The sequence below is a fragment of the Rhagoletis pomonella genome, unplaced genomic scaffold (genome assembly GCF_013731165.1).
Source record: "Rhagoletis pomonella isolate Grant_MI unplaced genomic scaffold, Rhpom_1.0 Rhpom_scaffold_00002, whole genome shotgun sequence".
In the NCBI taxonomy this organism is placed as follows: domain Eukaryota; kingdom Metazoa; phylum Arthropoda; class Insecta; order Diptera; family Tephritidae; genus Rhagoletis; species Rhagoletis pomonella.
Window position 1 is genome coordinate 21,424,415 of NW_023458556.1, and position 26,007 is coordinate 21,450,421.

General features: G+C 36.1%; 1 protein-coding gene across 1 annotated transcript; it reads left to right on the top strand.

Annotated features, from left to right (window-relative positions):
• Positions 1-278: 278 nt before the first annotated feature.
• Positions 279-23,390, top strand: LOC118734484 (high mobility group protein DSP1-like). Its single transcript, XM_036464202.1, has 2 exons — positions 279-1,666; positions 22,704-23,390. Exons 1-2 carry the CDS (start codon positions 1,643-1,645, stop codon positions 23,388-23,390), a joined length of 711 nt encoding a protein of 236 aa, XP_036320095.1. The 5' UTR covers positions 279-1,642.
• The last annotated feature ends 2,617 nt before the right edge of the window (positions 23,391-26,007 follow it).

The window sequence follows — 26,007 nt, forward strand, 5'->3', positions numbered from 1 at the left end:
CAGAAACCAACAGTTTCCTTATGCAACAACAACACAGTAGAAAACATATAAGTAAATACTGCATATAACACACACACACTTCTCTTCACAATATATATATGAATGGCCATTTACTTGCAATAGTGAGAGCATGACCTACGGAAAGAGTATGAAATTAACGCAAGAGCGCCGAAGAGAGTGCGAGCATTTGTTTGTTCTTGTAAACAATGTGGATAGAAGAGTAGAAGCAACGACGAACGGGCATCGGGCCGGGCATAGCCACTATTCCGAATTGAATTCAATAGCCTGTACAAAGGCAATTGCCATAGCATTCATACGTTCGTTCGTTCGTTGTTGGTGTACGACGCTCTGTGTGTATTGTGTTATATTTCCAATATAGCTGAAACGACGGGCATTGAAGCCACTATAGAGCTATAGCAAGCAAGCAAGTACACGGTAAACGGTTGGAATATCAGCTCAGCCCATACACAGTATACGAGACTACGGCACAGTAAAAGCAAAGCAAGCGGCAGCGCATTTGTTGGAGATTATACAATTCACAACAAGCTATTCAGCGCAAAGTAAAAATATAGGCGATTGCCTGCATAGCATAGGAAAGCGACAGAAGCAGCAACGCCACGGCAGTCAGCTATAGGCGTCGGCTATACAATATAAAAATATACAATATACAGGGACTTCTAACCAAGGGGCTACGAGGGTGACGATATTCGTGTGGGAAATACGACGACGCAGCGGAATACGACTACAGCAACGATAGCGTTGGCGAGTGCATAATCGGCAGCAGCTATAGAGAAGTAACGGCTGGTTATACGAGACGACCATACACAATACACGCTATAGATCAGGGGCAAAGCTGTACCCACAGCATAGAGCCATAGTAACGAGCAGTGCTAGTGCATAGAGCTCGACATTACCAGCGACAAAGTATAGGCGAAACGTACCAAGCGTGTAGCGAAAACTTTAGGCAGATATAAAAAAAAACGCAATACCAATTGGGTCTTTCGTCGCAATCCGTCAGTCGTACCAACTAGCTTTGTACAAGGCATTTGTAGCGGAGTACGAAGAGAAGCAAAGAGTGTACCAAGTTATATTGAAGAGGGGAAGTAGAGTGAAGCAGCATTTGTAACTTTGATATATCGGTTTTGTACTGTGGGACGAACGGGTGTGCAAAGCAAAGCAAGTGAACAGTGCCTGTGATTTTTGTTTTTGGTGAAGTGATTAAAGAAGACGGCAGAGAAGCAGAAGGGGGTCGTCGCGCGCGAAAACCTCCCACAGCCCCCCTTATTTAGTAATTGCTGGCCATTATTGTGTACCAAGCAGACGCACAGCGAAAGCAGTGAGTGAGAGCGAGTGTACGAAGGAGTGAGGAGAGACTTTTTTATTCTTCGTGCTATGCTAGCAAGCGGCAATAGAGCATTGGAGTACATTGTTGGTATTGTATAATTTTATAATACGTGGAGTGGCGAACGGCGGCGCATTGTTGGACAACGCAACGTGAACGCCTAAGCAAAGTATACCATAGCATAGCATTTGTGTATAGAGCCCCAGAGCCTTATAGCAGCAAGATAGGAAGCAGCGACGACAACAACAACAACAACAGTAAAGTAGCAGAAGCAGCAGCGACACAACAAATAGTTGCAGTATGGAGCATTTTCATCAGATTCAGGTAAGTTTTTATTTATTTTGTGCGAGTTTTTAGTGTGTGGGTCTTTTTTGTTCTTTTTGTTTTGATTTTTATTTGATTTGGTGCGATGATTTTGTTGTCGTTGTCGACGAAGTTGTTGGCTTTGTTGCGTTGCACATCGCGTTGCGTTGCGTCTTTCAAAATTTTCTTTTATCTAATGAAAGCTCCATATATGCCTGCCTTCATATGTACATTTGTATGGTAAATTTTTGTCACTTTATATCTCACCTACTGGCGGCCCCCACTTATCATTATCGCATTAGCTTGACGCTAAACGCAACTACTTATATCATTAGCGGCAGTTGACAGTCATCAGTGAACGTGCAGGGAGGGCTACATCAATCGGAATCGAGAATGCAAATCAGAGAAATCGAAAGCGCGCGAGTGAACATTTCCAAATGTACATACATATGTATGTATATTGACATACGGTTCGAAAACGGTGTACTTTTCGTACCCGAGAGGTTTAGACGAATTTTCCTTGATGCCGGCAAGCATTGCATTCCGTATCTCGCCCTTTAGAAGTTTCCCCAAATTTTCGCGTATCGCTATTGAAACAAATTTATGTGTTGAATGAGGAAGTAGATCATGTACACCTGCGTTCAACTCTTTAGAAACGAAATTGGAATGATATTGTTTGCAAATTATGTTTATTTTTTATTTTTTATTTTCATTTAAAATATAATTCAATCTTTAAATTTTTTTTTGTGAGGGGGGTTGCGCATTTTCTTCCATATAACACATGATCAAAATTTTTTTATATGAAAAAAATCCGCAACACCCCAAAAAAAAAAAATCTAAAAAGTCAACGGAAATGTTTAACAACTGGAGACATGCTTTTTCTAGACTACAATTGAATGGGCTACAGAACTGCATACCCGAAAATTTTCTAAATATTCTGATTAAAAATTTGGAGATTTTGATGACAATTTTTTGAAGTTTGATATTTTTTTTTGCAATTTTTGCAAGCTTTGAAACTTTTATTATTGTGTTTCTGTTACAGATTGATAAATATTTTAAATTGAAAATTATTAAAAATAAGAAAAAAACATAATTTGCAAACATCATTTTGAATTTCGTTTCTAATTCGTTGAACGCAGGTGTATGTACATATGTATGTACATGTCTATATGCAATATTTCGTTTTTGGCGAATTTGACAGTCAGCTGTTTGAGTAGAAACAGAGGACCTGGAATATACTGGATCAAACATCTACATACATTCGTATGCAAAATGTAGAATACAGTCGGAAGGTATGTATGTATAAACTCAGGCTAAACGGTCCTTTACCCCCCCACCGCCCTTAGAGTTAAGAACCCTCGGCTGATACGACCCTGGAGATTAATCGATTATGAATAGCGCTCGATGCTACAGCTGCATTTGCGTGAAGCTTGAAACACATTGGAAACGACGGGCTACGGACCACAGCTGTCAAATTATTTTAACACGTACTCACTCCACTTTGTACTAATTCGCCCTGCATGGACCACTTCGAATGAAAAAATTCAAAAATCGTAACCCTGATGCTGCTCCCTATCCAATTTGCCTTTGCCTTTGGAGTCGATACTGCCCTGCGTGATATCTAGTGTCCGACCCAACTCGAATTTGTTGCCGAAACCGAACCGAACTCTCGGATTTTTTCGTGAATTTTTGTCTGAAACCGAACGCGAATTTTTTACAGTAAAAATTACATATGTAGGTACGTAGCTTGAAAAAATCAATACTTTTATTAAGTGCAGTACACAAGATGTTAGAAGCGAGATTGCCTTCGAATAAACGCTCCCATTATTTTGAAAATTGAACTTACCAAAAGCGGTTTCGGTATTAAAACTTCGGGCAGGAAATAAAATTAAAACAACGACAAGAAATAAGAATGTTGCCATAAAAAACAGAAACGCTACAGAGGCACTAAACAAAAAAATTAATTTGTAAAAATGTTCTTTACGATTTTTCCGAACGCTCGATCGAACACTAGTGATATCGCATGCGATGAACTTTCAAATAGTGAACTTTTATGAATTTTACATTAGGGTGTATCACTCCATAAAAAAAGGTATTTTTTTCTATCGGGATTATAAAACTTATTTCAGAAAAATATTAAGATATATAATGTATTACACCGTGCGAGAAAAAGTAAAGCACAGTTGTTAACCTTGGTATAACATACGAAATGGCCGAAAATTTTTAAAATCGGACAATAACCACGCAATTCTGCTGCTGCAATTCTGTACCAAGAAATACGTTTAGGATAAAATTTTGGAAAATGGGCGTGGCACCGCCCACTTATGATCACATATATGTATCTCGGTAACCGTTCTACCAATTTGTACCAAACTCGGTATGGTTAGTTCCGCCCATAGTAAATACATGGAAACCAAAAGCGAAAAGCTGAGCTTTTAACCTTGAAACAGTTATTTTTAAAATCTCATTTTATTTATAAAATAATCAATTTAAAGCTATTTTAGAATTGACTCAGCTCACGTAAATCTTAATACTTTTCAAAATTATTTTGGCAGAAGGTTTAAAATATAATGTCTAAATTTTATGATTCCGGTGGAAAACCCGTAACTTTTTTTGGAGCGGTACCCTAATGCACGTGCTAATGGCCGGTTCTAAAAAAAAATTTAAGACAATGAAAAGCGTTTTCTTGCGATGAATATGCCATGGCTGAACGCTAATGAAAATCTAACTTCTACAATTCTAATATAAATCATTTAAAAAATTCTTTGATTTTTCGGTCAGTAAAGGCCTGCACAAACAGGCGCGGTACGGTAGATGGTATAATGCCGTACGACATGCGGTTAACTCCTCCCGGTGATGTTTCATTGTAATTCGCGAGAAAGGGGCAAAACAATCGAAAAACGGCATAATTTGAAAAAACGTGTTTTTGTTGGAGGTTTTAGTAAATGATACGAAATTCACGCCAAACAACATTAACGGCGGTTGCTCGAAGTGTATTATCTTTATAATTTTCTAGACGCCTTTACATAACAGTTTGAAAGCTAATACCTATTCTCAATTGTTCTATTCTTTTTAAACGAAAGGCTAGCTCGAGCTCGGAAGTTTTCCTATAAAGCATAGAATTGTTAGATTCCTTGCGAGCATGCCTAAGTACTTCCTCCCTCCACCCAACTACCGCTCCTCTCCCTCTGGTGGTATCCAGTCGGACTGGCACGGTTCCTGGACTTCTCGTTAGTTGGGCTTGACGACAGCGGTTAAGGGACAAGCCGCCAAAGGGTATACAGCCAGCAAAAGATCCCAAAAAGGGGGAAAAAAAGTGGATGAAATGCGGATTTTTGTCTGTTTACGGAACATTTTTGGGAAGCAGATACGTTTTTCGCTGTTTTTCTGCAATTTTTCCGATTGAATTTTTCGTTCAATACGCTTTCCTTCTGCACTTCACAGATGCTTTTTTATGGTTCGAAAAAAGGGAGCGCCTGACTGACGACTTTCGAACCCGGCACCTTCTGAAAGCCAACAAATACTAGTACGCTCCCCTGCACGCTCAGCAAGAACATCTAATTAAAGACACAACCAACGGAAATGCGCCAGTAATTAAGGGTTAATGCCGCGTCACAAAAGTTGTAAGAGAGAAATTAATCATTGTCCCATTTAGGTACTTGCTTAACCCCCGCGTTTTGCATTTTATTGAGAACAATACAGAAAGACCAAAAAAAATTTAGCAATCATTGCCATTACGCACTTAAAATAATGGGTTAAGGGGAAATAATGTTTACGCATCGTCGCGACGGCAAAGTGAATACATACATACATACAATTTATATGTCGTCATATCGTCTGTCTTCTATTTCGATTGCATTTATGACTGCAGCTGCAACACACCGATCAGCCAAGGCGCGAAGTCTACCTTTCGGGGCAGCGCAGCGACCGCGATGTACGCACATCGTCGTGTAAATCGCTAAATTCGCATGCGAAAAATATGTGTACAATATACATCCATAAGTACATACAAATATACAAATTTATCTACACCTATACATACATATGTATGTATGGTCGCATGTGTATTTAATGTGTTTACGGTTTTTGCGGTTTTCGCTGGCATTATTTGACTTTATGGTCTGGGAGTTTTTTTTTTCATTATACGCTGAGTTTTGCACTTATTAGAAACTGGAGGCTTGCTGATTGAATTGACAGGTTTTCGGTTTCGGTTTGGCTGACTCTCGCAGCTGGTGGTAGTGGCAGGCTTGAATCGCGCAATTCCCCGCGTGAATGAAAGTAACGTATCATCCGTATCATCTGCAAAATGCTAAAGCGGCGCTATAGCATCGTGAATCGCTGATTAGATATCTATTTTTTTCACAAATAAATGAACTTGAAGAAGCATAAATATATTTTACGCGACCTGTTTTTGCAATATGCAATGCATCATTTGAGATCTCAATTTAAACACGACAAATAGATTTTCAACGATCAGCTGATGAGAAAGGTGTGGCTTTTGTTCCAGACTTCCGCGTTTTTCAACGACAACAATTTGATCGACACATTTTTATTTTTTATTCTCACTGTTACAATTTTAGTTATTTATTTTTTTAGCTGCTTTTGTGTTTATTATTGTTTTTATCTTATTATTACAATTTTAGTTATTTATTTTTTAGTTGCTTTTGAGTTTTATTATTGTTTTTATCTTATTAAGAATGTATGCGTCTGTATGTTTGCTATTCATTGTAAATAAAAAAAAAAACTTCCCCACGTAGCAGTGCTCTGACATTTAGGTGCGCAAGAAAAAACTAAGTTTTTAATAACTAATACGACGTGAAATTATAATTTATGCTAATTGGAAATAATATGGTCATTACAAAAATGTTGTGCGCGACGATTATTTAAAACAAAAGAATGTATCGCTTAGTTAAAAAATTAAAACAAAAAATGAAACAAAACCAACAAGTAACCAAGGAAAACATAAATACATGTATTGTAAATACATATGTACATAGTATGTATTTAAAAATAAAATAAGCTTAATGAGTTTTAAGTGTGTAATCGTGTGTAAAAATCAAATCAAGATGGAACACTTCCAAACATCAGCTGGATAGATGATACAAAAATATTTAATCGTGCAGGTGCAGAGTTGTAAAGTTTTTTTTCAAACTCCAATTAAAGTTATGTATATTGCAGAGTATACCTATGTACCTACATACATATCTACATATTTTTTTTTTAATAAAAACATAAACTTTTAACTTCATCTTCCGTGTAAGCAATCGGAAGCTGAAGTACAAAATGTGAGCAAAGGATTGTTTTCGAAAGCAAAACCGAGTTATCAATAAATCGATAATTATATTTGTACCTACATCCAAACAGGCATAAGCTATTTCAGTTTAGTGCTAATTCACCAGTAGCAAAAAATTTATACTACAATGCAAAACGGACGAAAAGTAAACAAAGCAAAGAAAACAACAAAAACCAAATTAAGCAAAATTATTGTCAGGCAATTTAAACAAAAAATAATTGGGGTAAAATTATTCATTAAAACGCTTTAAAACGGGGTGTCGTGTTGAATTAATCTTCTTTAGTTAAAGAAAAGTGTAAAATAGTGGTGCTTGTAATGTAAACAAATGCTCAGCTGAAGAACCCGCTTTCACAAACTTTTTTCTCAAAATCAGTTACAAATACAACGCTGCGTTCTTGTGTCATCTTTAGTTTGTTCCAGTTTACTAGAACATAGTATGAAATTACAAAAAGTCGTTCCTGTACGCAATAATTTCTCTCCCTGGGGACACTTTTGAGTGAGTAAGAGAGCAACTCTTCCCGGTCGGAAGTTACAAGATTTTGCCCGAAGTTTTTCTTCCTGCAAGTTCATGAAAAGTGTCAAATGATGGGCAGGGTTGCATTTGTAAACACAAACAGAACGCGATGCAAGCAAATATGGAAGTAAACAACGAAATATTTGAATATGTACGCAACTATTCTGATCTTTCAGCCAAATCAGATTTGTACCAATGACAATTAAAAAATTAACTGACGCTTGTGCAGGAAATAGGTGCTTTTTGCGTTCCCGTAAACTTCTTCATCTGTTCTCATTTTACTCTCACTTGAGAGAGTAACATTATAGTTTGACAGTTCCACAGGTTTTTGCCTGAAGAATACTGGAACAATCTACTTGTATTTTTGGTTGATGCAGCCGTCGCATAACTTTACTGGTATTGCCAGACCTCTCTTCTTCGCGTCTATTTTTTATATAACGTCTTTCGATTTTCATTAAGTTTTATTCTATAGACTGCAGCTGGGTATTCACGTCGATGACGAACCAGTCCCGATGGTGAATAACCCGAAAATCTTCAGAGTAACCTTCGACTGTCTGCTTTCCTTCTCGGCTCATACAACCGCAATTGTCAATAAAGTACAAAGGTCCTCAATTCGTTAGCCGATAGCATCCGGGGCAAAGACAAAGAAACGTTTTTGACAGGGTACAAGGCAATTGACCGGCCGGTTCTGAACTATACAGCGCCTGTGTATTTGCCGGGGACTAGTAATCGAGTTATATAGACTCTCCACCTGTGAATTCCGTTTTGAGCACACAACCACCAGACGGGGACGAGACAGAGCTTCGTCTGCCTCGGGAGAGTCGGACCACAATAGCCCATCTTCGCTCTGGCTACCTGAGCAGAGTAAACGCAGATGTGCCAAACGAGTGCCCGGCATTCGGAGAAACCCCCGCCCCCCATGACTCGAGACATCTCTTCGCATGCCCACAGAACCCCACTCAACTAACGCCTCTATCCTTATGGACAGACCCTATCGAAGCTGCACGTTTCTTGTGTCTCCCGTTAGTTGGGCTTGATGACATCGATTGTGGGGCTAACCGATCTGAGCGGGTTTGTAACCGCTACAACAACAAACCCAAAAACAATACCTAATATTTTTAGAGTTGATTATAAAATTCCTAGCTTTTAGATATTCAGGAATTACGAATTTTTCAAACAGATAGCTAGGTTCCTTATCCACCATAAGGCGAAATAGAAAAATTCAACTTCTGTGTTTCAGGTATTCAGAAATACCGGATCCCGAAAGCAGCGATATCCATTGAGATATATGATAGCAGATTGGGAATCTCTACATTTCTCAAGAAAAGCACTAGCGTTTTCGAGCCTAGTATTCTCTCACGTCTTCTGCAGATGACACCACACTCGATAAGAATATGTAATGGTGTATTCCTTCTTGATTCGCACAACCTACATAGATCATTTGACTGCATTCGTAGCCTATTAAGATGTCCTCTTAGTCTGTAGTGTCCTGTAAGGATACCTGTTAGTATTCTAAGTTTCTCCTTTGAGAGGTTAATCTAATTTTGGAATCTCTTATTGCTGTACCCTTCCAGTATAGGATTTTCCTGGCGTAGTCCTACTGAGCCATGTCCGTCTACGTCTCTTATCGCGTTCCTCTCCTTCGAGAGCTCTTGGCTAAGAGTATTATGGCCTACTTACAGGTACGGCACGGGTCCAATTGGAGGCCGCCGTCTCATTACCCTCTATTCGCCTGTCGCCAGATATCCATGCTAACTGGTTGTTGTTTGCGTACCAATTAAGTTTCTCGATGCACTCAAGAACTATTGATGATCTAATTTCATACCAAAAGAGAGCCTTGAGCACTGCCTGGCGATTGCTTAAGATTATGATCCCCTCGTTTCGGTACCCTCTATGTATCCTTAGCTCCGCACACATATGAACGGCGTAAACCTCCGCCTGAGCCAATTCTCTTGCTAGTACATATGCGTGCAATTACCATATGTTTTTTTTTTTTAAATAAATATACAAAGCGTAATTAAAATTTTTTAAATTACAAACATATGCACATGTATGTGTGCAGTGAGTCATCTTGAATGGGACTGGAAACAGCTAGCGAAACATTATAGAGACGCGCAAATTGTAGTAACCCTATTCAAATTGCGTAACGCTTTGCTTAATCATTTGCCTGTCCGCACATCTGCTGCTCAAGCGTTGCGCTTCGTCGGACGCGACTGAATGCATGCGTTGTACTTTTATATCTGTGTGTGTGTGTGTGTAAATGCACTTTCTATGACATTAATTTCTATTTGCAGCTAAACTGGTACTTGTTCAATGCACCTTCCTCCTCATGTCAATTTTTTGCTCTTCATATCACCCAAGTCAGGCAGTACATTCTAATGTGCTTGGTATTATATGAAATTTTGCAAATTGAGTAAATGAAGCAGCAACAACAATGTTGCAATAAGTAAATTTATTAACCAAACTTCCGCTCGTACCTCACCTTTCGTAGCCGTGTATAGGTAGTTTGTTCAAACTTTTCCATCCATATAACAAAGTACAGTAAAATGCAAAAGCTAAAATGGCTATGTAGTACACAGACGCATTCGTGCATACGTTTACATTGGATTGTGTGCATGTGTGGCTACGTGACTGCGACTCGTTTCGTTTCACTTTTGCCTTTTTTCAAGTCTCGTTAATCGCCATACTTTGTGCTCTCTTCGTTATTTGCCATCTCATTCTATTCGATTAGCATTATGCCACCATTTTATTTCAATGCGCTAATTTCGATACTCTCACAATAACTAGTTTTTGCGCTCTCGCATGTTCTCCTCTCTGCTATTTTGCGCTTATATACTGCTCTCACAAGTTCTCATGAAGTAAGAGAGAAAAGTGATAAGAGATTATATGAATTGAAGCGGCAATTAAAATATATGCATTCCGCTCACCACCAGAAATAGTGTTGCCGTTCTGGCTTTCGCTTGTGCCTATCTTTAAATGTTGCCATTAGGTTGCATTGGCATTAAAAATGAAAACAGAGAGCCATTTTCGGTTTAGGTTATAATTGTATGAATTTACGCGCGCATTCACATCTGCCGGTTTTTAGTATAATAGCAATCGCCGGTATATAATTGGCGCGCTTTTTATGAAAATTTCGCGTAATGTTATGCAAAGAAAATATTTCACTCAAAACAAATATAAATGAAGGATATAAGGGGTTTTGAAAACTTTTGAAGCATAATTTGAGATAAATGGAATCTTGAGTTAGATATATTTTTATATTATTGTCCATTAGAGAATTGTAAGCTGAAATAATGGTATCCACCAAGATATATTGAGCAGCCAGCTGGGGCAGAGCAGCTGATTGGATATTTTCGTACATTTACCCTATAAATTAGCATTTGGGTTTACAATTTACTCTGAAATGTCAAATTTATTTATCTACATATTTCGACATTTTGCAGTGCATTATCGACAACAAAATACCAGCTGCTTGCTGTTATTGCTCTGATTTCTGACTTACTATTGTCAACACCCTCAATCGCTAATTGTCTGCTCTATTACAAAATATGAATTATAAACAAATGTTACAAAGGGCTGTTATTATAGCCTAAAAGTTTCCCAAATACTTTTTAGGGAATGCTGCTGGAGTGACGAGACCTTCGCCAGATATACTACTTAGATTCAGGTCGTTCCCGTTAAGGATCCAGCTTGGTTTTTTCTGGTATTCTACATACATATACATATGTGGGATCCTATTTGCCTGTTACCTTTATCTTCATTAACGTTCAGCCATCGCAGGCGATCTGTTAGTTATAGTTTAATCGCAGGCGAAATGCCCATCGCAGATAAATTTTTTTACAGGGGCATTCTTTGTTTTCGTATGCTAAAAGTGCTTACAAGTACATTTTACATCACGCAAAATAGGTGTATTCGCAAAAATAGTTTACTCCAAGTTGTTTGGTTCAATAATAACAAAAAACAAGCTGTTAAACTAATTATTTGACAGTTCATCGCCAGCGATAACTCGCGGGCGATATTTTTGGCTACTTGTTGCATGCGATTAGCGATGAGTCGTCTGCACGAGCCATTCAAATGCATCGCGAACATGCCATTAATATCTTGAATGTATTGAAAGTTTAGTACTTTGTCAATTAAAAACGTTTCCTACATATGTACATACATACGTATCATCATAAACACTTCATTATGCTCCTTTCGTTGATTACTTCATATTCAACCTTTTACACGCAACAGTTTATTTTACTCTAAAATATTCCTTTAAGTCAATACAATTGCTAGCCAAAAAAAGTCATAAAATTCCCTCAATATAAAAGCGTCCCCATTTTCTAAGGTAACCTCATATTTAGCAATGTGTGCAGCACGGTTATTAACTACACCAGCAACAACAATCAATCGTGAATGCTGAATTACTGATTAGTGTCGTGTGAATGAATATCATCGCCAACAGCGCGCGCAAATAGGAATTTGTTTTTCTACTATTTCGTTTAATTTTCCCCATCTCCTACTATAAACGCGTGGTGTATGGATGGTTTATAAACACATGTCATGTACAGAGACATATGCTAGCGGCCACCGCGACAACTTCTCATATCAGTTCAGTCGTTTCAATTGCCGTTGGCGTCGTCTTGCAACGACGCAATCGACGTCGCTGCTATGTTGTTGTCATTTATTTTGTTAAAAAAAAATTGGCGGGAAATTTTTTTTCAATACATTAAGACCCAAGAGATAACCCAACCAGCAGGCACTTAGTCAGACAGCCAGACACCGGCAAAAGTGACGCCATTTGGTTTGTTTGGAGATAGCAATTTGCACCCGCTCCCCACTAATCGTCTCTCCTTGAATCTATTGTGGTTGCTTGGGTGCTCGCTAAATGTTGCTGTTAATGTTAACATCATAAAAACAACATGTACTCAAGCATTAAATTAAATTTCTGCGCGTCTCTCACTGAGACATCAATTGACTGATGGTAAACTTTGTAAGCAATAGGCAAACAATAAGTTCTACGGAAATCAACACTGTGGTAGCACTTATTTTCTTTTGTTGGAATTGGTTTATTTGGATAGGTGGCATTTAACAACACTACAAAGAGGAATGCATTATAAATTGGTTGAGCAGTGAAGAGATGCAAAGAGAGTTGGCTGTGGAAAAATGTATGAAATTGTGTAAAAACGGTAGTTGATGCAGAGAGAGTAGTGAGTGGAAAGAGAAAATGAAAGAGAGTATGGTTGTTGAGATGAAATTTTATTTTAACCCTAGAACGCGCAACTAAAAAATACCACGCAAATACACTATCGACATGTGTACCGCGGGTATGCATCTGTGTTTGCCATTTTAGAAGTTTTCCGTCTAGATTTAACAGCCGTGAAAAAATTCAGTTTAGCCGGCAGCCGATTTGTTAGCCGTTTTGCAAAAAAAAAATTAGCCGTTCTTAGCCGATTTTGCTATTTGCCCTGTTTTTTTTTTAATTCAAATATATGTATATGTTTCTATTTTTGACTAAGCGACCCAAAATCTGTTAGAAATGGCTACTAGCAGGCAGGGTTATATAAAATTGGGCCGATTTCGATTATTTTTATTTTAGACGAATATATTTTTTCTAAAGAAGGCCGTAGCGTGGATTTTCTTCATAAAATTTTTGTTTTAAATTTAATTCCGATTACGAATACAGTTTTTTCAGCCGAATAGCTTTCAAATCGTTGGAATCAATTAAGTAAACAAGTATTGGCTAACATTTTTCATTTTAAAATCTCTAAAGTTTGTAAATTTTCAAATTTAACGAACTTGTTTATCCAAATTATTCACAATCATGTGTTATTCCTAATTACAAATTCTTGCTGGCAAAAATTTTTCCAGCTTGTATTTGCAACTTATCTCCAAGAACTAGTCTTTCTACTTGTGATTTATTTAAATAAAACATGGGAATTTTAGTTGAAACAGTTTAGCCGGCAACACTGGTATCCATGAGTTTTTAATTACATATTCGTATAAAAAAAATTTGAGTTCTAATGCTAAATGTAGCGACTTATCTGTTTCATACATATTTGCGAACTGCGGTTCGAAAATTAGGTGTTTAAGAAGCAAAAAACGCGGCGTAAAAATGTTCAAATTGAAATTTGCATATTATGTACATACATGCATACATATGTATGTACACTTAACAGCAAAAGTCTGCATACACAATTTCTTTTTTAAATATTCACAATATTTTACAAGCTAAAATTTGTCTGTTATTTTTTTTATAAAAATATGGATCACGCTTAAAACAGTCATATAAACCAAAGTTTCAAGTTTTATACAAAATTAAGTAAAATTCAGCGAATTTTAATCAAAAAAAAGTTGTAAATTTTTATTCAGATTTTTTAAAAGTACGCGCTATAAGCCCATTAAATTTTAGTAGAATAATGTGTAAAAATGAAGTTACTACGAAATCGCGTTGATTTTGAATAATTTTGTTTTGTTGACGGTTCTATGCATTTTCCTCCACATAAAAAAAGATTCACTCATACTCCCCTCCTGACACGCGACAACATTCCAAACGGCATGCCGCTCACTCCAGGCAACGATTGTTCGTGGTTCGTGTTCGTTTTTATGTTGGTCGATTTTTGGTTGGCCATTCGATGCCCTTTTTCCGTTACGCAAATATTTTGTTGCTGGTGTTGTGGTGTACTCTTTGTCTTTTTAAGTATTTTTTCAGTGCTGGATTAATCTTTGTTTTATTTTTTATTTTTTTTTTCAAGTAGATTCTGGCAGGTTTAACCATGATACAAATATTGAAAGGTAGTTTCACCTCTTCTTCTTACCCGCCATTGCTCCCATTTGACGTAAACTGTGCTTATGACATTTTCTTTTAAATTGAAGCTACCATATTTGGAGCATCATTTTATAACAAGATTTTATTTATTCTAAAATTAAATACATATAAAACGGAAGGCAAGTGAAATACTCCAATTACAGTGTGAAATGCACATAGAAAATCTATTTATCCATGCAATTGTTTTCATCATTATTTACTGCGATTAGCTGCATATTTTGGCATGACCACGTGCATGATAACTTCACAAAGTGTTGTTTGTTGGTTCCAACCGATTTTCGGCAGTAATTTTTCAGCCTCGGAACGGATGTGCCCAATCAAAGCGAAACGCAGCACCGGCAGCAGTAGAGCGAGTAGTTTATGCCTATGAACTACAAACAAGGAGCTCTAAGAATTAAGAAATTAAAGCAACATCCTAATATACAGTATTGGACATACATATCTATAGCACCCCCTTTCAAAGTGATATTGTTTGCCACTTATGTTTAATTATTTATTTTTAAGAATTTTTAATTAAAGTACAGTTCATTCTCCAACAAAACTCATATAAACCCCAGTTTAAAACTTTTTAAAAGACTACAAAATCATGCAAAAAATTTTCATTCAAATTTCAAACTTTATTCTCAGACGTGCTAGAATTTTTCTGAATACAGTTTTATAGCCCATTATATATAGTCTAATAATGTGCAAGTTTCAAGTGGCTAAAAACTACCGTTGATTTTTTAGAATATTTTTTTGTCGCATTTGCTTATATAACGAATACTCAAAAATAAAATTATTTTTATATGAAAGAAACCCGCAACACCTTTGGCGAAAAAAAATTCTAAAAAACCACTGGTAATTTTTAAATTTTCAATCTCAAACAACAACTTTGAACAATTTCTTTTTTTACTCTCAATTTTATATGATTTCAAAATGTTGGTAACTAAAAAAAAAAAAATCATGGCCGACGAATTGAGAGAACGGTTTTACCTTACTTTGTTTTTATCATGGGTAAAACCGCTCGCTCAATTCGCCGGCCATCATTAATTTTTTGAAGTTTGCCAGCATTTTAAAATCATATAAAACTCGATATAGAACAATTCTAGAGAGTGAGGGCAATAAAATTCTGACTTTACTTAGTTTGGACTACCCTAATGTACATACATAGAGTTACACACAGAAGAATTTTGCATAATTTTTTTACGATATTCAAAATGTTTTCATAGTGTGGGGATTCCACATATTTACATATAGCAAATTTTTTCGAAATTTATTTATAAAAATCTAGCTCATTCTACAACAAAAACTATGCGAATCAAAATTTCAAACTTTGGAGAAAATTAAGTAAAATTCAGCAAATTTTCGTCAAAGTAAACTCCACACTTGATTTTTTCGTAAAAAATCTGACTTTTTTTAAATGAAATTTGAGCAGGAAATTTTGTTACTCATACGCCTTGTATCCCCGCATTTGATTAAACCTAATAAGAAAACAATCAGAATCGAAATAGCGATGGTAAAATTTTTTTCGAAATTTATTTTAGCATAGCAATTTAGAAAAATTGTCAGTTATGAATTGTTAATGTTTGACCATCGATATCACACATCGTTCATCCGTTAGGGAATTATTTCAGGGTACATCTAAAAATTGTGCCATATTGACTGGGCTAACCCGGCCCAAATCGTTTCGCCTTGCATTGTGCATAAACTAGAGTCCGATCGAACGGTAGGCCTCGGTTTAGCGATTAATCGCTGTACAACAGCAAATAAAAGTTAACGTTGTGCTTTTCAACTGAAGAAACTTTTTTGGTTTAATAAATTAGGAGTATTTAATCAAAAGGTGATATTTCCACTATCCATTATTTTACACGAAGAGCAAAAAAAAAAAAACAAAAATACAAAAACATGATTTGTCACGAATTGCATAGTTGAGAGTTAAAAAAGTTGGACTACTAGCTTTTTTAAGTGGAAACTTCAACTCGGAACTAAATCTACCGTCCAGTACTGATGCGTCCGGTACTACCGTTGAGTATTTCGTCTGGAGGTGGTTTGGTCACTAGGCTCTAGGTCCGTTTCTGTTCTTATGCAGTTCGTCAAAAGTTGCATCTACTTGACTCTGCCCACTGTTAGTATCTTCTCTTATTCCGGCCACATGTCGCAATTGTTCACCCTTCCCCTTTGCCTACAACAACAAGTAACCAGCCGAGTGGTAAACTTCTAGCCGAGTTTTGTTGGGACGTACTCTACTACTAGGCAGTAAGCATAAACTTTGCAGATTTGAATTAAAATAAACATAATTGAAATTAAAGGGTGCTTTCATAAAATGTGCCATCATATAATATGGCAAAATTATGCAAGTATAGAATCATATTTTTTACTTCTTTTTTGTTTTATGTCAAAGATTTTTAAATTTATACCGGCCAAAAAATTACCCCCGAAATTTTGTGCGAAAATATGTTCATTTTGATGAAATTGTATCAAAGCGGCAGCACGGGTGTGCATACCATGTATTATATGATATTATTAGATATATTCACATATGTACTCACACACATGATTGTACCTACTCAAAGATAGGGTCGGATGGTCGTTGGTTCGTCGTTCGTTCTTTTGCTCGCTGTACCCTACTCGTTTGTATTAATAGGATTGTATGTGTGTATACACGTGTGTAACAGTGTTGATTTTGCAGATACATTTGTACCTTTTAAGTCCTCTTTCAGTTAAAAGGTACATTATGTAAAATTGCTTGAAATTAGGTAGAATAAAAAAAAATCATTTGGATTGTGTTATTTATTGTAATTGAAGAAAATGACTGCATAAACTACATAGTTACATTTCAACTACTTGCGCACATCAAAGAATGTAGTAGGCTGCTTTATCGTTTGTAAAAAATATTGACCCATAGTTTGAGTCAAAATAAAGTCAACTCTAAAGTTAAAATGAGCTTTTTGGCATAACTTTCAATGGGATATATGTCAAAAAAGCTGCAGTTAACTTTAAGAGTCGATTTTATTTACCACGACAAATTCACTCGCATTTGTCGTCAAATAAGTGGAAACACCAATTGGGACTAAAAATAAACGGTATATCGATTGATTTAGATTAGAATAGGTCTTCGACCATGTACATTCGCTGCTAAGTCGTCATCTGCACAGTAAAAATAAAATTAATTTGCTGACAGGAGGCAAAAATGCAGTATTACAATTAACTTTGTTACAATGAAAATTTTTGATTAAATAAAACCATACTCGTAGCAAATTTGTACATGTGTACATATGTAACTAGTAGTTTCGTCCCAAGATCGCTCAAAAACTATCGAGAACGTTCTCAACGGGAATTATATAAGAACAAAACCTTGGGAAACGTTCTCAAAGCGACCAAAATGCATATACAAATTTCGGGAAAATTTTTAAGAGAACAAAATGGGAACAACATTCTAAGTAACTTTTTGGCAAAGAACAAAAGTGGAACGAAAGTGTAGCGAACTTTCTGTCGAAGAACAATTTTACAACTTAAATTCTCAGGAACGGGACAAATCTTCTCTGAACTATTCCCGAAGAATGGAAGCAAGATCGAAATTTTTCTCATAGCTCTGAATTAGTTTTAAATTTTTGAATATTATAATTAATCAAAAAAGGTCTGAAAGGTAATTGTGCAAACTAAATAAACGAAAGACTTAAGACACGAACTTCTTGCGCAGAAAATGAAAAATTATGCCATAAGTGGACAGTTCACTACTAACAATTTAAATGTAAAATTAGTAATTCCGAAAAGCTCCCAATTATTGGACGATGTAGTGGTTAGCAGTGCGCTCTACCATTCCGCAGGGTCTGGGTTCAAACCCGGTTCAACCCAACAGAAAAAAAAAACAAGTTTTTTCTAATAGCAAACCTCCGAGTGTATTTCTGCCATGAAAAACAGCTACTCATAAAAATACAATCGCCGTTTGGAGTAGGCATAAAACTGTAGGTCCCTCCTCTTTGTGTAAAAACTTCAAGACGCACGCCATAAATCGGAGGAGAAGCTCGGCCAAACACTAACATATGTGCATATAAGGTCATTATGAATGTTTTAGGTACAATTTATGTACCTACTAAGGTATCTATGTATGTTCCTTTCTTTTCAAAAATCAACACTGCTGTGTACATATGATAAGCGCCGCCGATGTTGCCTCGGTGCTAAAATGAACGAATTCAATGCTGCCGCCTGCTCGTCGTTGATTTTCGCTGGGTAGAGTCACGCTAGCATTACCGTCGTGTACATAAGTATGTGTTTGTTGTGTGTATGTACAGTCATGTGTAAAATATTAAGACCACACAAAAAAGCGTTCTTTGAATATTGATTGCTAATACCCAGCCCACATTTGTCATAGTGACTACTTAAAACTAAAAGCTTCTTTGATCAATCAATAAACAATACTAGCTTTAATTAAATTTGTTTGTTTTAAACAGATTCAATTAACAGAGTTTTTCTCCCGAGGTATATTTTTTTAACCTGTAAATTTCAAATTGGTATAAAATTATGTATCTTTTTGCTTTTACTTATTAGTGAGGATAATTGAAGATATTTTCATAAACTATATGTGCTGCTATATTGCTTTATTTTGTTTTTAAGAGCTTCCAAGGTTATTGAGTAAATTCCTTCTCATTTAAGTTTTTATATTGAATGAGAATTTTAAAATATCAATATTATAAATAATTCTGACTTTACATGAAAAAGTTTTAATTTAAATATTGTGAGTTTTGACAGTTCAAATCATCAGGATTTCGCTTGGTTGTTTTAATATTCGACACATGCCTGTATCTACATACACATATATATATATATTGTATGTACTTTCCGGTGCTGTTGGTGTCGTTGGCAAAGGGCGACGAGCTATCTCAGTAGAGCAAAGGCAGCAGCAGCGGATTACTTGCTTTGCCTTTGCCATTCAATTGTAGTAAGCGGCAGAGGCAAACGTATTAGTGTGACCAAGAGCTAGTGTAGTGGAGAATAAACGTATAGCAAAAAAGAAATTCTTGGAACGCAAGTTGCCTGGCGGGGGCAGCAAGCAGCGACGTCGCATTGCCAACAAAAGACAATACCTTACAAAGCATAAAAACGTGCAGTTGATATAGCAAGGACGAGAAGGGAAACCGTAAACATAGCAGCTACAGTGGCAATTGTGAATTAATTCATAAACTTTTTTTTTTTTGTGTGAATACATACATACATACATACTTACATATCGCAAAAAAAGAAAACAATTTGTAATTTTGTCAGCAGGGGTGGGGGATGATACAGCAAAAAAAAAATAAAAAAAAATTGTGCAAGTCAAATCGGCAATAGTCTACAATTTTTCTTTCGTCTGCTTGGAAATGTACATCTGTTTGTATAAGTTTTTGCATTTTGTGGCAAATAACGTGTGCCGCCGAGTCGTTTAATGGTATCTGTCTGTCGTTCAGTCTGTTGGTCGTTCGGATTTCATCGTAGAAGTGTCGCCTTCAATGGTGTAGACTTTTTGCTCATGCTCCTCGTTCAAATACATATGTACATACGTACATAGGTATCTTTTGAGGGAAAAAACGTAAATTGTTTCATTATTGAATTCTGAAAATAAAAAGGCAAAAGTAAGCGCCGGCACGTCAAACTAAGTGGGTGAATTGCTTTTGTTTTCATAAATTTTCGACTGATGTTATCAAAGCCTGTGAAAAAAGGGAGTATGTAATGTGTTTGATGAAGTCCTTTTTTTGTGCGAAAATGTTTACATACATACAAACACTCTGTTTTACAAATGGGTGTTTTCCCGATTAAATGACTGCATAGAAATGTTGTCGTGTAACTTTTATCAACAAATATTCCTAGATGCATGTGTACATATGTACATAGTAGGCATGAGTGTTTCGGTACTGTTATTTCCTTTTTTTAGTATGCCTCAACACCCCCCAAAAAGCCGGCTTTTGAAAGCGCAGAGCCTTTTTTTGAAATTCTACTTTCACTGAAATATTTTTTCTCTTTTCGCAAAAAAAGAAGAATGTGAGTATGTACCATATGTAAACTCATATACTACATACATACTTCCTACATACATATGTACGTATTTGCGTCTAGTCATTCATTGTGAATGAATTGCAAACGAATCAAATTGGCAAAACAAAACAAATTTGGCATCGATGCTTCCATATGCACATACATATGTATTTATGTTTGTATGTTCGTACATACCGTTTGTTGCAAACGTCTGTTATCAGTCACTGATGTTTAATTACCATGGGGTTACCATTAAATGTTTGTTTAACAAGAAATGCTTAAAATTTTTATCATCCTATCCAATGGAAGAATGAAGAAAATGTAAGAGATGTAGGAAAGAAAACTGCAAGGAAGAGCTAGCATGAGTATAGAGAGCCTGTCAGACGTGGCAATGCAATATATTTCGAAAAGTCTGTCAAATTGAGAAATTCCAGAAAGCACTTACATGAGCAGTCACACCTTGCATGTAAAGTGTCTTTCGAAAGAGGTTTTTTATTTCCGGAATCGATTTGCGCTCTCTCATTTGCAGTCACATCTAGCAACTATTGAAACTGATTTCCGAAATGTGACAGAAAAGTCTTTCTGGGTGTTCACACATCGAAATAAAATTTCTCATTCTCAATTTGACAGCGAATAATTGCGTGGAAAGTTGAAAATATATTACCACGTTTGACACGCTCTTATCGAACCCAGTAGAGGAAACGCGGCAATAAAAATGCGCGCAAAACCCGAGAGCATCATTACATTTTGGTTAATGTACATACATATGTGTGTTAATACATACATACATTAATACACATACATATGTATGCACGTTAAAGGCTGCGTTAGCAACAATAACAACACTTCCCCACTGTTTTATAGCCCCATTCGCGAAGACAAGTCAAAAGGCAATAATAACACAACGGCGGCCGCAATGAATGCGCGAGAAGTGACGTCGACCAACCACACGACCGTGAATGCGAACAGCCGCTTCGCTTCTTGTTAAATGGCGGATCGTTGCTGAAGCTTCTTCTTGTTGTTGCTATTGGCCCCCCTCCTCCTCCCCGTATCAGTGATGAATTTTTTCTTGCCTGTTTCTACTGCACACACACTTTACTAGCTCGTTCGTGGTTCGTTCACCACACATTTTATTTCTAAGCGCGCCGCGTGTAAAATATTTCTGAAAAAATGTCTTTAAAAATAATACAAAAAGTGCTACTATAACACATTGAAAGTAATTACCTACTTAAGTAGTAAAATAAAAGGACATTCATATTGCACCATACGTATGTATGTATGTATGTATGTGAATATGTGCATGCATATTGGCAATAAGCTTAAAGTTGTAACGAATTAATTGTGCCCTTCTACAAGTTTTTTGCGAACAGCTATACATAATTAACAAATTCAGCGTAGTATGTATGTATGTACATAGGTACATACTTGAATGTGAAATTAAATTTTGCAAGACAAATCAATAGAAACCCAGCTTAAATCAATATCTTAAAATAAAAAAATAAAATTACTTTAAAAATAACAAGTTAAGAAATAATAAGTGCCGATAAGCCGATTTGTGGTCGTATTTTCATTGCAATTTTGTGAAAGTGTATTAAAATATCTAATAAATTGACGCAAATGCTGTGCACAACATTAGTGTCGGCATACAAAAATTTTAGCATAACGCCAAGGAGCGAACTTTTAGTGCATAACGCATTTTCCATAAATACGTATAACAAAAATGCGTCAGTACGAAGAGAAATTAGCGTTATCTCAATTGTTACATGGTTTAGGATAACAAAACCTAATTTATCAGCATTATCTGCTAGTGTTGTGCGTCAAGTTCTCGTAGTCACCGCAAATCAGTGTGGTGTATTAACACCAACATAGCCAATGTAAAGGCAATACCAATGTATGTACATACGTCCAAAGTAATTTAATATGCTATGTATAATGCCAAATAGTATTGTATTACATACATGTACGTATGTATATAAAGTAATCTTTCCGCCGCACCGCGTACCTATATGCCTTAAAAGTCGTGCAATAAAAATTTTAAAAATTAATTCATACTTATAAATAAAAATTAGTAAAAATTTAATTTGTTAATTCAAGTTGAGAGTAACTACGAAAAATACGTAAAAAATGCATAATATTGCGTTGAAAGTGATCATATATTCTCCAATATAGCCGGTAAAATCAAATAAAAAATTACATTGAAAGTCTTCCGTAAAATTCCGCAACGCGAAAACATAAATTAAAACATTTAAAAATCTTTTCATCGTGTATTTTTATAATTATCGGTATACGTTGGTGCGCCGCCACCCATTCGCCCACCAAAATGTCAGAGCATAGCGCGTGGGGCAACCGCCAAGCGACCGCAGCCGAGGCCGCCCTTTGGTGGCCTGGCGCGATCGCGGCGGCAGCGTCACAACAACAACACCAACAACAACAACCAACCATTGATCAGCAAACTCTTCAACACTATCAGCAGCAGTTGGCTGCGCAGCAACAACAGCAGGCAGTACAGCAACAACAATTGCAACAACAGCAGGCCCATCAAGTGGTCGTGCAACAAAATCAACAGCAAGCACATCAAAATAATGCCAACACCACTTCTGGTGTAGGCACCCAACAGTTATTTACCTATAAAATGGCTAGTAGCTTCCCAAATCCAGCCACGACCATGGCACAGGTGGTCGCTACCTCAAATGCGGCCGGTTCGACCGGCTACGATTATCGTCTTAATATGGCACAAGCAGCTGCTGCGGCAGCGGTACCCGGTTCACAGTGGTGGTATTCGGCTGCGAATTCTGGACAGATAGATGCCAACACCGCTGCACAGTTGCAACAGCAACAACAACAGGCACAGCAACAGCAGCAGCAGCAACAACAGGCACAGCAGCAGCAACAGCAACAACAGGCACAGCAGCAGCAGCAACAGCAACAACAGGCCCAACAGCAACAACAGCAAGCGGCACAACAGCAACAGCAGCAAGCTCAACAGGCACAGCAACAACAATTGCAGCAACAACAACAGAATGCCGCAGCGGTGAGTGAAAAAAATCTTATCTTATCATTTATTTATGTATTTATTATCTCCAAATTTGATATGTTTGTACATACATATATATGTATGTATATGTGTGGACCTTAGTTCACAAAGGCCCTAACAACAATCTTTTTATTTTACAGGAGAAGCAAAAAAATTAAAAAAATAGTATCAAAATCAGGTAGGTCAGTGGCATGTAACTCCCTTGTTTTTGGTAATAACACTTTAAAATTTTTATTGAAGGTGTATTTCAATACATCCTACCAAAATCTGTGAAAAGTGCAGTTTTGAAAAAAGTGTTGGTTAGCGCCTTTGTGAATTAGGCGAAGCGCACATAAGCGCGATTCTGATGTTGCGCATGCGCAGAGCCAAAAATTACAACAATATTTTAATGAGCTAGCGGACATTTGCAATGTTCCTCTCTTTTCACCCGTTTTGGCACCTCAAAGCTAACCCGCCGTTTACATGAGACAATTTTGCCAAGACAATAGCACATTCACACTTTTTCACTAATACATTCACACTTCTCTCATTGTCTTCGTCACCGTCTTTAATTTTTCGAAGACAGTGAATTGGACAGTAAATTGGACAATTCGGTCACGTCTTGGTTAATTTGAGAAAAAGAGACAAGACAAAATCGCAAAAAAATTGCAGAATTATGAAAAAGTAGTTTGTTTTTGGATATTTTAGTAAATAATATGAAATTCACGTAAACGACACTAAAGTCGGCTGCTGGAAAATGTATTGTCTTTATAATTGTATGGACGCCTACTTTACACAACAATTTGACAACTAATCTCAATTGTCTTGTCTCAAATTGTCTTATGTAAACGCAGCGTAAGGATTGTTGGCAGCCCTGGTGCTGATAATGAAGAAAATACACTTGTTACTTTGGTTTTTATCAAACTACACCCTGCAAAATTGAAAATTCGCTTTGTTAACCCCTACAGCTCCAACATATTTTACGAATCGGTGCGCTCTTTCGGCGGAATATTCAAGAAAAAGGTTGTAGAAAATGCAACAATTTTTAAAAAGTTGTCCTTTATACTTTGAAGGTTGACCTGAACTGTTCTAAAATGCGAAATCACCGTGCAAACCTGCTGTACCCTCTTTACGATCAATAATTGTCCATAAAAAAATAAAGTTTTTCGCCGGACTTTCCACCACTTTCTATTCGTCCTTCCAAAATTAAATTTTATTAAATTCCGAACACATTTTTGCAATACCTGTTTATTAATGTAAATTTTTTGTACTCATCATTCCTGGGCGTTTTCAAATTTTTTTCTTTTTCATTTAATTTTTAGATCATATTTTAAAAAGAAAAATGCATATATATTACAGAAGCGATCAACTAATTAACAACGAAATTCAGAATGATATTGTTTATTAATTTATTTTTAATAATTTTCATTTAAAATATAATTCAATCTATAACAGAAACCACAATAATAAAAGTTTAAAAGCTTGTACAAATTGCAAAAAAATTAATCAAACTTCAAAAAATTGTCATAAAAATTTCAAAATTTTTAATTAGAATATTTAGAAAATTTTCGGGTATGCATTTTTATAGCCCATTCAATTGTAGTATAAGAAAGTGCATGTTTCTAGTCATTAAAAATGACCGTTGACTTTTTTGAATTTTTTTTTGTGGAGGGTGCTGCGCATTTTCTTCCATATAACACATGATCGAAATTTTATTTTATATGAAAAAAAAAATAGCAACACCTTCCACAAGAAAATACATACGCACATTAGAATGGTCCAAAAATACATTTGAACAAGTAAAGTCGGAATTTTTATGCTCTCCCACCCCCGGTGTTTGTTCTATACCGAAGAAAATATACCTATATTTTTTTATTTTGAAAATAAAAATTGTTTAGTGGTCGCACAAAGCGCTCAAAATTTTCCATGTACATTTTTTAAATGGAAAAAACCACTTTGCGTAGAAGTGGTATAGATGGTTCTTGAAAATCAGTATTTTTCAATCGGAAAACTCTGGTTCTTTCAGGAGATTCCTAATAATACTCCATTATTTATTTAACCATTTTTTCATAGTAACTATATTTTATAGGTCCGCCAAAAATAAAAAAATAAAAAAAATTTTAGTATTAAAAAATTGTTAAATAAATTGGATATTACTATTGGAAGTCTCCTGTAGAGAATGGGAGTTTTCCGATCTAAAAATATTCATTTTTAAAGATTCCATACCATTTCTACGAAATGTTGTTTTTTTCACCTTATGAGATACATGGAAAACTTTGACCGCTTTGAGCGAGCGAAAATAAGAAATAGTCGTATATTTTTTCGATATAGAACATTCCTAGGGGGTGAAAGCATTAAAATTCCGACTTTATTTATTTTGGACCACCCTAATGTGCATACAAATGTAATCAAATATCAAATGCCTAAAAGGTCAATGCCATCAAAAAGTGTTTTTATCCGTTTAGGTTTTCTTTTAAAACGCAAGACGCCTAATTAAAGTTAAAAGATTCAAATTTATATGTAAACAACCTACTCATACACACGACCACAACTTTTCTAGTAGCTACTACATCTAAACATCCATGTGAACATACTGAAAAGGCAATGAACGACCTAGTTTGCATATTTTCGCCCGTGATTTTTGTGGCTTTTTTACCACACAAATTTTTATTTTTTACAAGCTTTTTTTCGCACCCATTCACATTTATTTTTTGTCACCCCACATTCATGTCAAACAAGT

Bases quoted from the DNA above. Each gene is read 5' to 3' on its own strand.
- LOC118734484 (XM_036464202.1), top strand. From the start codon at position 1,643: ATGGAGCATTTTCATCAGATTCAG. The intron at 1,667-22,703 runs GTAAGTTTTTAT...ACCATTGATCAG, and splicing joins AGCATTTTCATCAGATTCAG to CAAACTCTTCAACACTATCA.